This window comes from Drosophila obscura, unplaced genomic scaffold, assembly GCF_018151105.1.
Source record: "Drosophila obscura isolate BZ-5 IFL unplaced genomic scaffold, ASM1815110v1 contig_186, whole genome shotgun sequence".
Lineage (NCBI taxonomy): Eukaryota > Metazoa > Arthropoda > Insecta > Diptera > Drosophilidae > Drosophila > Drosophila obscura.
This window is the reverse complement of record NW_024542774.1, coordinates 2,170,980-2,184,423: the sequence shown is the minus strand read 5'-3', so window position 1 is coordinate 2,184,423 and position 13,444 is coordinate 2,170,980. Positions and strand designations below refer to the sequence as shown.

General features: G+C 44.2%; 3 protein-coding genes across 4 annotated transcripts; 2 read left to right on the top strand and 1 right to left on the bottom strand.

Annotated features, from left to right (window-relative positions):
• The first annotated feature begins 8,529 nt into the window (after nt 1-8,529).
• On the top strand, nt 8,530-9,228 carry LOC111080445 (mediator of RNA polymerase II transcription subunit 9). The gene is made up of 3 exons (XM_022376069.2): nt 8,530-8,796; nt 8,931-8,994; nt 9,064-9,228. The coding sequence occupies exons 1-3, from the start codon at nt 8,531-8,533 to the stop codon at nt 9,226-9,228; spliced, it is 495 nt and encodes a 164-aa protein (XP_022231761.1). The 5' UTR covers nt 8,530.
• A 27-nt stretch (nt 9,229-9,255) lies between these two features.
• Nucleotides 9,256-9,819, top strand: LOC111080446 (protein NCBP2AS2 homolog). The gene is made up of 2 exons (XM_022376070.2): nt 9,256-9,428; nt 9,497-9,819. Exons 1-2 carry the CDS (start codon nt 9,256-9,258, stop codon nt 9,576-9,578), a joined length of 255 nt encoding a protein of 84 aa, XP_022231762.1. The 3' UTR covers nt 9,579-9,819.
• Nucleotides 9,709-13,367, bottom strand: LOC111080442 (GTP-binding protein 1). Of its 2 annotated transcripts, none has more exons than XM_022376063.2 (5): nt 13,229-13,367; nt 11,971-12,360; nt 11,726-11,906; nt 11,328-11,670; nt 9,709-11,269 (listed from the first exon to the last, which is right to left on the bottom strand). In XM_022376063.2, the coding sequence occupies exons 2-5, from the start codon at nt 12,251-12,253 to the stop codon at nt 10,061-10,063; spliced, it is 2,016 nt and encodes a 671-aa protein (XP_022231755.2). In that variant the 5' UTR covers nt 12,254-12,360; nt 13,229-13,367; the 3' UTR covers nt 9,709-10,060. The 2 variants fall into 2 exon arrangements, with proteins under 2 accessions (XP_022231755.2, XP_022231756.2); XM_022376064.2 differs by lacking the exon at nt 13,229-13,367 and adding an exon at nt 12,442-12,494.
• Nucleotides 13,368-13,444: the final 77 nt, after the last annotated feature.

The following is a 13,444-nucleotide window of genomic DNA, read 5'->3' as shown; positions in this document are numbered from 1 at the left end:
TTCTCTGCTTCTCCCCAGCTGTTTTGCACGTTTTGTATCGCTGCCTCTTGCTGCTGCGTCTCCCTGTGAATGCCAACGACGACGACGACGACGACGATGGAGATACAATAACAAGTCAATTAATACGAGTGGACAGCGCACTGTATAGCAATTTTCCTCGATTTATGTTGATTGGGCGTTGTTGTATCTGCAATTGGACTCAATTCAGGCTCGTTTCTGCAAATGTGTGCGCTGCTGGGACTTTCGATTCAATTTTCGGCTGGCTCGCTGCTTTTTTGCTGCGCGCGTCGATGACGTATTTATTTCGCGAATATACGAACACGCACGCACAAGCTGTGAAAACTTGAACGTTGGTCGGTTGGTCCGGAGGGGAGGTGTGGTGTGGTGTGGGTGGCGCTGACCGCTTATTGAGCTTTTCCGCTTTCGATAGACAAGAGGCGTCGACGTTTTAATATTTTGGTTTTGCTTTGACTGGATGGGATTATTTGACTCTGTTCAAGATTGGTTATTACACTCCGCACAAAGTGGAAAACGTGTGTCGCCGATGGAAGCTAAATTTGTACTCTTTGGTGGTACTGATTTGGGGAGCGAGCTTCAAACGCTAATATTAACACTAGCCACAGACCCTCTCCGGCTCTCTGCCGCTCTCTCGGGCTCCACTCATTTGTGGGGGCCGTTCCAAAGAGCACGGGCCAGCCAGTGCTCTTTATGTCTGCCCGAAGCCCCCTATCTGTAAATGTGTGTTGTGTTCGTGTGCGTGATAATGCCAGTTTGGAATGCAACAAAAACACGCACTTTTCTACGACGACCCATCGCTGCCATCGATTTACAGTTACTTCCAAAAATTGTATGTGCTATCTGGGGGACTGACAACAACAAGGAACTTTGATTATCAACAAGAACAGCTGTTTGCATTAGTCGCAGTCCTAAGAGAAGGAGACTGACAGAGAGAGAGAGAGAGAGACAGAGTGCACCTGCTTGTGTGTGTGGGCGGGCTGGGTTCTCTTCAGAGTGGGTCAATTATGATCTTCAGGGTGAACCTTATTATTTATTATATGCAATATCCAACAACGGTAAATGACACTTTTTTTTTAGTTTTTCATTCATGATAATTTCATTCCATCCATATCCATATGTACTAATGTTGATAATTAAGGCGTTAATTAGTCAAAGGAAATACTAATAGCCGAACTTCGAAATGCCCAAATGTATCATCAATCTTTCGATTTTGTTTCACAGTTATCTTCAATTGTGGCTTCGGGAAGACGAATTAAATATGTCTCAATTGATTTTAAATTGCCATCAATAACAAGGTTCAAGTGAAATGAATTTATTTTGCACATGAAAAGTCAATGTCGCAATTCGCTTCAATGGAATGACCGGCAAATATTCCATTGGAAACATATCCGATCTGGAGAATTTGTTGCACGTTTTCATCATTCATTTGGCGGAAAAGAACAGTTTAGGATTCCTATTGTCTTCATGGGTTTTCGGGCCTCAATTAGCGTCGCCAAATTCGCAGCTGTTAATTTATAAAAGTTAGCAACATTTGGCACAAAAATACTTTTTATGGCCATTGATCAATTCCCTGGGGCAGTAAAAGGTTTATAAGGCGTAATATGAAGTGAATGGAGCTATGAGTCTGCAAATTAGCAAAGAAATTAGACAGAGTTGATAGAAAGAGCGGTCTAATTCCATACAATCAACTAATTAACATCTTTGCGACTTGATTTAAATTTTAAATCTGGCGCCCAGTTAGCAAAGCATGCGGCACTACGAGGTTTTACAACACTGGTCTGAAAATCTGACCAGGGTGACCTGACCGTTTAGGGTGAATTTTTAAATAAAACTTTTCTGGATATTTGTAATTTGTTTTTTTAGGTTAAAAGCATCTACAAAGAACATTTACAAACAGTTCTATTTTCTGCGTTTGAACTCAAAGTGTTCACATGTTTAAATAGAGGGGGGTTCAGTGGGTTAAGTTCGTTTTTATCTCGGTATATTTACGGTATGTTTTGAAAACTATAAGGTATATTCTGGTATATTTCTGAGGATCAAACAGTATCAGCACTACCGCTTATGGTTTTTAAAATACTTTATGGTATTGCTTGATGCCAAAATTTATTAATAATAATATTTTATTTTAATATTTCCACGAAATTTATGTAACTTTAGCATACAGTATACTGTATACTGTATGGTTAGTGCCGGTGATCAAACGAGACTTAACCCACTTCACACCCCTATATTTAAAAAGTATTCAGTATACTGTATGGTTAGTGCTATAAGGTATATTCTGGTATATTTCTGAGGATCAAACGGTATCAGCACGACCGCTTATGGTTTTTAAAATACTTTATGGTATTGCTTGATGCCAAAATGTATTAATAATAATATTTTATTTTAATATTTCCACGAAATTTATGTAACCTTAGCATATTTTACGCATTACAGGTGAAAGATGTCGGTGGTCATTTTTGATTTGTAAGTAAAGAGGAGGATGGAGCTACAAGGAGCCTTCACAATCAATATAATTTTCCGCGGTTTAACAAAGGGTGCTCAACTTTTTAAATATAGGGGTGTTAAGTGGGTTAAGTCTCGTTTGATCACCGGCACCACTAACCATACAGTATACAGTATACTGTATGCTAAAGTTACATAAATTTCGTGGAAATATTAAAATAAAATATTATTATTAATACATTTTGGCATCAAGCAATACCATAAAGTATTTTAAAAACCATAAGCGGTCGTGCTGATACCGTTTGATCCTCAGAAATATACCAGAATATACCTTATAGCACTAACCATACAGTATACTGAATACTTTTTAAATATAGGGGTGTGAAGTGGGTTAAGTCTCGTTTGATCACCGGCACTAACCATACAGTATACTGTATGCTAAAGTTACATAAATTTCGTGGAAATATTAAAATAAAATATTATTATTAATAAATTTTGGCATCAAAATACCATAAAGTATTTTAAAAACCATAAGCGGTCGTGCTGAACTGTTTGATCCTCAGAAATATACCAGAATATACCTTATAGTTTTCAAAACATACCGTAAATATACAGATAAAAACGAACTTAACCCACTAACCCCCTCTATTTAAACATGTGAACACTTTGAGTTCAAACGCAAAATAGAACTGTTTGTAAATGTTCTTTGTAGATGCTTTTAACCTAACAAATTACAAATATCCAGAAAAGTTTTATTTAAAAATTCACTAAGCGGTCAGGTCACCCTGGTCAGATTTTCAGACCAGTGTTGTAAAACCTCGTAGTGCCGCATGCAATGCTAACTGGGCGCCAGATTTAAAATTTAAATCAAGTCGCAAAGATGTTAATTAGTTGATTGTCTGGAATTAGACCGCTCTTTCTATCAACTCTGTCTAATTTCTTTGCTAATTTGCAGACTCGTAGCTCCATTCACTTCATATTACGCCTTATAAACCTTTTACTGCCCCAGGAATTGATCAATGGCCATAAAAGTATTTTTGTGCCAAATGTTGCTAACTTTTATAAATTAACAGCTGCGAATTTGGCGACGCTAATTGAGGCCCGAAAACCCATGAAGACAATAGGAATCCTAAACTGTTCTTTTCCGCCAAATGAATGATGAAAACGTGCAACAAATCTCCAATCGGATATGTTTCCAATGGAATATTTGCCGGTCATTCCATTGAAGCGAATTGCGACATTGACTTTTCATGTGCAAAATAAATTCATTTCACTTGAACCTTGTTATTGATGGCAATTTAAGATCAATTGAGACATATTTAATTCGTCTTCCCGAAGCCACAATTGAAGATAACTGTGAAACAAAATCGAAAGATATGATACATTTGGGATTTCGAGTTCGGCTATTAGTATTTCCTTTGATTAATTAACGCCTTAATTATCAACATTAGTACATATGGATATGGATGGAATGAAATTATCATGAATGAAAACTAAAAAAAAAGTGTCATTTACTTGTTGGATATTGCATATAATAAATAATAAGGTTCACCCTAAGATCATAATTGACCCACTCTGAAGAGAACCCAGCCCGCCCACACACACAAGCAGGTGCACTCGTCTCTCTCTGTCAGTCTCCTTCTTTAGGACTGCGACTAATGCAAACAGCTGTTCTTGTTGATAATCAAAGTTCCTTGTTGTTGTCAGTCCCCCAGATAGCACATACAATTTTTGGAAGTAACTGTATTGATGGCAGCGATAGGTCGTCGTAGAAAGTGCGTGTTTTTGTTGCATTCCAAACTGGCATTATCACGCACACGAACACAACACACATTTACAGATAGGGGGTGGGCATAAAGAGCACTGGCTGGCCCGTGCCTTGGAACGGCCCCCACAAATGAGTGGAGCCCGAGAGAGCGGCAGAGAGCCGGAGAGGGTCTGTGGCTAGTGTTAATATTAGCGTTTGAAGCTCGCTCCCCAAATCAGTACCACCAAAGAGTACAAATTTAGCTTCCATCGGCGACACACGTTTTCCACTTTGTGCGGAGTGTAATAACCAATCTTGAACAGAGTCAAATAATCCCATCCAGTCAAAGCAAAACCAAAATATTAAAACGTCGACGCCTCTTGTCTATCGAAAGCGGAAAAGCTCAATAAGCGGTCAGCGCCACCCACACCACACCACACCTCCCCTCCGGACCAACCGACCAACGTTCAAGTTTTCACAGCTTGTGCGTGCGTGTTCGTATATTCGCGAAATAAATACGTCATCGACGCGCGCAGCAAAAAAGCAGCGAGCCAGCCGAAAATTGAATCGAAAGTCCCAGCAGCGCACACATTTGCAGAAACGAGCCTGAATTGAGTCCAATTGCAGATACAACAACGCCCAATCAACATAAATCGAGGAAAATTGCTATATAGTGCGCTGTCCACTCGTATTAATTGACTTGTTATTGTATCTCCATCGTCGTCGTTGGCATTCACAGGGAGACGCAGCAGCAAGAGGCAGCGATACAAAACGTGCAAAACAGCTGGGGAGAAGCAGAGAAGAAAGAAGCAAAGCAGCAGCAGCTGAAGCAACAGCAACAAGTGCATCTCTCCCTCCCACCCATTCACACAGAGGCACAGCAAAACACAACACAGCCCTTTCAATTGAATGATTGTGTGTGTGTGCGTATATAACTTTGTTGTTGCCACAATCAATTAGAGTGATAGCAGCCTCAGCAGCAGCAGCAGCATCCACGTACATCAATTTGCTGGGATCTCTGGACGACTCTGGGTAGCTGGATGATTCCAAAAGTGCGTCTGTGTCTGTAGTTGTTCCCGTTCCGCCTCCGTAATCGCAAGTCGCACTCGCACTCACATCCATTGCCGTTGCCGTTGTTGCCGTCGTCGTCGTCGTCTCCATCATCTCCGTCTCCGCTGGTCGCGAGCATCATCGGTGCCGTTTTTGCCTCTGCTCTCGGAGTACCGTCCACAAGTGTATGTGTATCTGTGCCGTCGGCCACTCGGCTTGATTGGGGCTTTGCTGATTCCGAAACTGTGTCTGTAGTTTCCCGCTAACGGCAGAAATTCTCACAACTCATTGATATTTTAACCTCGTGTCCGTGTTGGCTGCCCGCTCGACCAAGGTTCTCCGCACAAAATGCCCGTCTCTTTGGGCTTTTCGAAGCCTCGCTTCGTCGGACTAAAAGTGCTCCTATAGGGAACGCCCAGGATCCAGACTCCTAAAGAACCGTCCGCAAAAAAGTGACGCGTCCCATCGAATTGGCAAACAAATTATCATTGAACCGAACTCGCAATCGCTATCGCCCAAGCCTTATCACAGTAGCCACCGAAAAAAAAAATATAGAAAATCGAGCCGTCGTAAATAGTGCAAATCAAGAAAAGTCAAGAGACATCGAATCGATCCCAAAACCCCTGCGCCGAACAAACAAACTCTTTTTCGCGCTGTTAATTCGCCTAATGAAATCTGAACATTTGTGAATAATTAACATTTCGATCGCATCGAAAACCTGTTCGCCACCAGCCACCAAACATCGCAAAAAGCCACAGAAATTAGGCTCCAATAAAATCCGACTCTAAGAGCTAATATATAACACCCCTCGCCATACAAATACACGAGTGGCGATAACAGCCATACCACACCCCGTACCTTGCCTGAGCCCGGAGCCCAGACCAGACCACGAATTCCCGAGCGACTAAGCTCGCAGCAAACAGCAATACCACTCGACTCGAGCCACTTAACTTCGCAGCCCTGTCGCACAGCCAGCGCTGAACAGAATACGTTCGAAACTCGCCCGTAATAGTTCTGTCCGACGTTGCTCCGCAGCCGATCCCCATCCGATCCAGATATCAATTTATCATCAGCCAAAGGCCAAAAGTGTGCATCTATCGACTATCAATTCGTATTGGATTTTGAGTCTGAGTTTGAGAAACACAATCCCCGAGTACCATAGCTGCTGTAGAATGTCAGCCTTCTGACAGTGTCAAAGTCAAAGTATAAGCAAATACCCAAATACCAATTTTTCCAAGGAAGAAGCCATACTCAAAAGTCAGCTTTAATTAGAATGTCGCATATCTGACAGTGACAAAAGTACAGATAATCGTCACACATATTTGAAAATTTACTGAATCGTTGAGTCAAGTCGAGTTGAGAGTCTCTCGAGTCTAAAACGCTGGGAAATCTGAGAAGAAGAAAAAACGAACAAAGGGCTGCAGTATCTGCCACAGGGAGTGCACTCTGCTATCAGTAAAGAAAAAGCGATTCACGAGTAAACAACTGCTAAATAATGTCAGCCATCTGACAGTGAACGAATAAAAACCAGCAAGCAGCAAGCAGCGAGTGCAAGCCAAGCACCAGCGATCCCACGAGTCCACGAGTGCCAGTGAGACCTGTAAAGCACATATCACATCAACTGTACCACATTTAGCAGCAATAAATGGAGAAATCTGAAATACGAATGCAGCGCATTTCAAATGAATATCAATCGCAATCGAGCTATATGTATCTGAGGAACAAAATGCTGTTAAAAATCGAAAATACCCTACTCCGAAGCCATTCCATCCATATCCATATGTACTAATGTTGATAATTAAGGCGTTAAATAGTCAAAGGAAATACTAATAGCCGAACTTCGAAATCCCAAATGTATCATCAATCTTTCGATTTTGTTTCACAGTTATCTTCAATTGTGGCTTCGGGAAGACGAATTAAATATGTCTCAATTGATCTTAAATTGCCATCAATAACAAGGTTCAAGTGAAATGAATTTATTTTGCACATGAAAAGTCAATGTCGCAATTCGCTTCAATGGAATGACCGGCAAATATTCCATTGGAAACATATCCGATCTGGAGAATTTGTTGCACGTTTTCATCATTCATTCGGTGGAAAAGAACAGTTTAGGATTCCTATTGTCTTCATGGGTTTTCGGGCCTCAATTAGCGTCGCCAAATTCGCAGCTGTTAATTTATAAAAGTTAGCAACATTTGGCACAAAAATACTTTTTATGGCCATTGATCAATTCCCTGGGGCAGTAAAAGGTTTATAAGGCGTAATATGAAGTGAATGGAGCTACGAGTCTGCAAATTAGCAAAGAAATTAGACAGAGTTGATAGAAAGAGCGGTCTAATTCCAGACAATCAACTAATTAACATCTTTGCGACTTGATTTAAATTTTAAATCTGGCGCCCAGTTAGCATTGCATGCGGCACTACGAGGTTTTACAGCACTGGTCTGAAAATCTGACCAGGGTGACCTGACCGTTTAGGGTGAATTTTTAAATAAAACTTTTCTGGATATTTGTAATTTGTTTTTTTAGGTTAAAAGCATCTACAAAGAACATTTACAAACAGTTCTATTTTCTGCGTTTGAACTCAAAGTGTTCACATGTTTAAATAGAGGGGGGTTCAGTGGGTTAAGTTCGTTTTTATCTCGGTATATTTACGGTATGTTTTGAAAACTATAAGGTATATTCTGGTATATTTCTGAGGATCAAACGGTATCAGCACGACCGCTTATGGTTTTTAAAATACTTTATGGTATTGCTTGATGCCAAAATTTATTAATAATAATATTTTATTTTAATATTTCCACGAAATTTATGTAACTTTAGCATACAGTATACTGTATACTGTATGGTTAGTGCCGGTGATCAAACGAGACTTAACCCACTTCACACCCCTATATTTAAAAAGTATTCAGTATACTGTATGGTTAGTGCTATAAGGTATATTCTGGTATATTTCTGAGGATCAAACGGTATCAGCACGACCGCTTATGGTTTTTAAAATACTTTATGGTATTGCTTGATGCCAAAATTTATTAATAATAATATTTTATATTAATATTTCCACGAAATTGATGTAACTTTAGCATATTTTACGCATTACAGGTAAAAGATGTCGGTGGTCATTTTTGATTTGTAAGTAAAGAGGAGGATGGAGCTACAAGGAGCCTTCACAATCAATATAATTTTCCGCGGTTTACCAAAGGGTGCTCAACTTTTTAAATATAGGGGTGTTAAGTGGGTTAAGTCTCGTTTGATCACCGGATTTTGGCCGGATGGTATTTTTTATCGTTATCGTCACGGTCACACTGGCTGGCATCGAATTTTCTTCTTTTTTATTTATAATGGAATTGTCGCCAAACAATCAAATCGAGGACCGAAAACCCATCATTACAGCCGACGGTCTGGTGCAAACCTCCAACTCTCCCTTCGAGCCGACCATATCCCAGGAGACGCAGACCTCCAACGGCGTCGGCACCCAGCTGACGGTGGACCAACTGGACATTGAAATTCTGCCAATAATCTACGACGTTGTGCGCTGGTGGGTTCAGGTTATGTGGCCCACAAGTGTGCGGTGGCAATGGCCAAAATGTCAAGCAGTACATATATCTAAAAAATATTTGAAAGGCGCAATTCACTCGAATGTCTTACATAATACGCTGTTATCTCTTTCAGCGTGGAAAAGGATCCACTTGAAAACGCTGTGAAGCTGCGCGAGTCTCAGGACTGCAACCACAAGGTGAGAATAGCCCATAGAATAGATGATGTGTCGATGTGAGCGTTCAACTCAATCCTTGAATCCCTGCAGATCTTCGAACTGCAGAAGCGCTTCGAGTCAGCGCGCGAGCAAATCAGGCAGCTGCCCGGCATCGACTACAACAAGGACGAGCAGTTGCAACGCCTCGAACTGCTGCGGAATCAACTGAAGCTGAAGCAGCAGCTCATACGCAAGTACAAGGACACTGAATTCTAGTGGCATCGGAGCACAGGAGCACGTGCGATGGTACTGCGACTGCTGATGCGGTATCTGGCCAACAATGAGCAGCTTATCCAGCGCATGGCAGACAGCTATCCCATGCGTCGGGCTGCCCAGCTGGTCGTCTCCCTCATGTACCGCACCAAAAGCCTGGCCAGGGAGCAGGGGCTGCACGAGATGACGCCGGAGCGTTTCAAGTGAGTACAGCAGCAGGACAGAACCCCCATGCAGCGACTATAATCTGATAATCCTTGGTGCATTGCAGGTCCTTCGTCAGTATGTTCAAGAACAATGTAAAACAAGAACTGGAGGGTGTGAAGAAGGAGCTCAAAGACAAGAAAAACTAGGCAACCAGCGACGTTGGGATCTGTAAATATGAACCGGGGCAATCAAAATTATAGTCAGCCATACAGTCAGTAGGAACCTTTTGGTAAACTCCCACGAAACAGAGGGGATACAATAAAGCAGACAATCTAAGATGTGAAATCATTCGTTTAATGTCCATTAACTTATCCGTTCGTTGCGGAATTTAGTAACTTATATTTAAAGTCAGAAATCAAAAATAATAAATTTCAATGTGCAGTGAAATCGGTGAATCTTAAGTCTATGAAACAAAAGAACAAATTCGATTTGTCAACTCATTTTACAGTGGACGAGAACGGAACACGTTTTAATTTTTATACACGCCAAATGTGTCTTACCTTGGGTTCCAGTAGCAAAATAGTTTCTCTCTTTTTTTTGTAACAAAACTGATTGGGTCGCCGGACTTGGGCAGCGTTTTTTCAAATACTTTTGCTTACATAACTAGAAAGAACAAAGGAAACGGTTCTCACTCCATGCAGTCCGTGGAGGCAGCCGAGGACGGTGCCTCGCCGCTGGGCAGCGACAGCGATAGGTCGGCAGAGCCATTGGATTGATTCGTCCCGGGCAGGGGCGGGCGATTGTTTCGTTTCCGCTTGCCGCCACGACGGCTGCCTCCCTCGCGCTTGTCACCATTCTGCTTCTCCTCACAACCGTCCTTGCTGCAGCTGGCTCCAGAGGAGCTGCCCTGGCCCTGCTGTCGATTGTTGGTGCCATTGCTTCCGCCGTTCTGAGATCGGGACTGCATCTTGGCGGGCTTAGGGCGGTACGGAGAAGCGGCTGCGTGGGGCATAGGTCGCAGGATGTTGCCCACCGCTTTGGTGCGTCCTTCGCGGAACACCAGACGCTGGCCGGCTCGTATGTACTCCGGCTGCTTGATGAACCGGAACTTCACTTGGGCCTTGTCGCCCGTGCGTAGGCATTCGCGCGACATGTGTATGATGGACGCCGTCTGCCGAATGCTGCCGCAGTGAACCATCGCCTGGTATCTGGCCGAGATGGTGGTGGGGTGATGGAGCACCAGAATCTCTCCCTCGAACTCCCAGCAGGCCTGCGGCTTCAGGTCCGGCGACACCATCACCATCCCCTTCCTCAGGTAGGCCCGCTTAATCTTCTTCAGGGCGAAGCTCGCCGTCTGGCCACAGCGCACGCGTGCCACGTTCATCCTCTTGCGGTGTATGCTCTTGATAGTGATAGGCACAAAGGCCCCCACTGCATCGGGGCCCAGCATGAGGCCGTCGTTTAATTTGATGGTGCCCTGGAGGCAGGTCCCAGAGACTACGGTGCCGACGCCAGGCACAGAGTAGACATCGTCTATCTGGAACTCGGCTGGCAGGCTCTCGGAGCCGGCCATCCGCGTGCTCAGCAGATTGAGGAACGTTTTCAACAGCTCGAGGTTGTCGCCGGTCACATTGGACACCTGGAAGATGGGGCACAGACGCTCGCTGACAAAGTTCGTGGCACTGAGGACGACGTCGTCCTGGTTGCGCACCACGACGGGCACCTTGCGGCACCCCTGCGACTTGAGCATCTTGAATAGCATCTTCATGTTGTCCAGCAACACGTTGGCCGGACACATGTCGATCTTGGTGACCACCACGAAGACGGGCACGGCCAGAGCCAGGGCCAGGCCCAGATGCTCCTTGGTCATGCCAATGATTCCAGCATTAGCCCCGATCTGAAATCAGGATTATGGTAATTAATCTGGCGGATTCAGGATCGAATCGGATTCTCACCATCAACATCCCAAAGTCGGGAGCATGTCCAGTCATGCCGAAGACTGTGGTTTTCAGGTAGCGCTCGTGCCCGGCCAGATCGATGAAGGTGATCACCTTGGCAGAGTTCTCGCAGATCTTAACCCAGTCCAAGTGTCCATGGTCCGGCTTGTTGACCACATTGCCCACTCCATCGAAGCCAAGTATGTCGTTGCCCACGGAGCTGGTGCGTCCGCTCTCAATTTCGTGCTTGTGCCGAAACAGACGCTGCCGCGCATGGCCGCGTCCGTTGTCCAGCTCCCCATGGGTGAGCACGCCCAGCAGGGTGGACTTGCCAGCGTCCACATTACCCACAACGGCCACCCTGAGGGATTGAAATGTTAGCATTGGAATCGCCAATGGTGTCTCGTTGTGCTCACCGTATCTCCATGAAATCGGTGGTCTCGATGTGCTTCCGTATGAGGAACTGGGCCGTCTGGCCCTTTTCTGCCCGCCGCTCACGCAGCTTGACCACGTCCGCATCGATGTTGGCTGCCAGCAGATGCAACGTGCTCACGGAGGCAGCGAATTGCTCAGGATTCAGACCCTTATCGCTGCCATCTGCGGAGGAGTCCGAACAGGGAGAGTCACATGCACGGTCCATTGAACAGGAAATATGACTCACCCTCGCCCACGCCAATCTCGTAGATGGTCTCCCCGCAGTTGTCCGCTATGCGGTCGAGCAGCCGCTTCTGGAGCAGGTCCATCTGCTCCTCGTTCGGCGCCACCAGCACATCCTTGCCCCGTATGCTGGAGTAGTCGATGGTCAGGTTGACCATCTGCTGCGGCAAACCATCCACATTGAAGATGTTGCTCCGGGCCGTCTTAATGCCCACGCCCACGCCAACGCCCACTCCGATGGGTGGAGGCGGGACGCTCTGTATGTTATTCATACTATTGCTATGCATTGGTTTGCTGTCTAAGTGTCTAAGGATCAGGGTCTACTGTATCCTTGGAATCATTTCCTGTCAGATGAATGTGCGGGATGATGCTGATGCGTGATGTTTGATTGATTCTGCAATGACAAGAGAGAGCAAGAAGCACATGCGGCTGGTCAGATGGGAGTTACTAGTCCGAGCTCGAGGCCGAGTCTGACCTATCCTACGCCCATCTGGTTGAGTAAAAGCAGTGTCTGGTTGCGCGTGCACTTTGCTTGCATCTCGATTGTGAAATAAACGCAAAGAAGCGACAGCCCCAGCATTTATACCCCCAACGCAATGGCTGACGAAATGTGAAGCCCAGGGATGATGAAATAGTAACTCCACAATGTGCAGGTCAGCGAATTTCGTCGGATATCGAAAGCGACGCTATCTGGTTTACGCCAGGGAATATATAAATTTGAATTTGTTGTTCAACAGCTGATCTTTTGGTTTTTATATAACAAAACACAGATGACGATACGCATATTTTGTGGTGTTGACACCAAACAGATTCTAAAATTGTTTATTTTTAGCGGCAAACAATGCAATGTATGTATTCAAGTTTTCATTCATCATACATATGTATACATACATATATGTACAAATGTATATAGACTAGCGAAAACAAACACAAACAAAATTTGTTGTTGCGCCATTTTTTGTTTTCATTTGCAAAATGAGAATTTAGTCTGTCGGGCCGTTGGGAGGGGGGCAAAGCGGCGGCTGCTTGCTGCCATTAAATAACATAACCAGCTGAATTATTCACCTGAAACCCATTCTTGCACACTCACACACGTACACCACAATACCGTACGGTACGTGTCGTATGAGGAACAAGAGAACGGATCAAAGAAAAGTGAAAGGATGTTTTGTCTTTGTTGCTTTTGCAGGCAAAGATGAGCAAGATGCAGCAGAATCGGGTAGAAGATGCTGCTGGGGACCGTTCCGCTAGCTCAAACTTACACTTCATGTAGCCCCTTGTATGGCCCACCGACAGTTGTTCGTATTTTTGGCCAAACGCACGAAATTTAGCACTTTAAAAATTTTAATTTTGGAATTTGTTGTTTTCAAGCCACGTACCCAGTGTGACCGCGCTTTTAGCGATTAAATATACCGCCTGACCGTCAGAAATATACCTAATACCGGTTACTGTATGCGATAGGTGGAAATGGAAATATT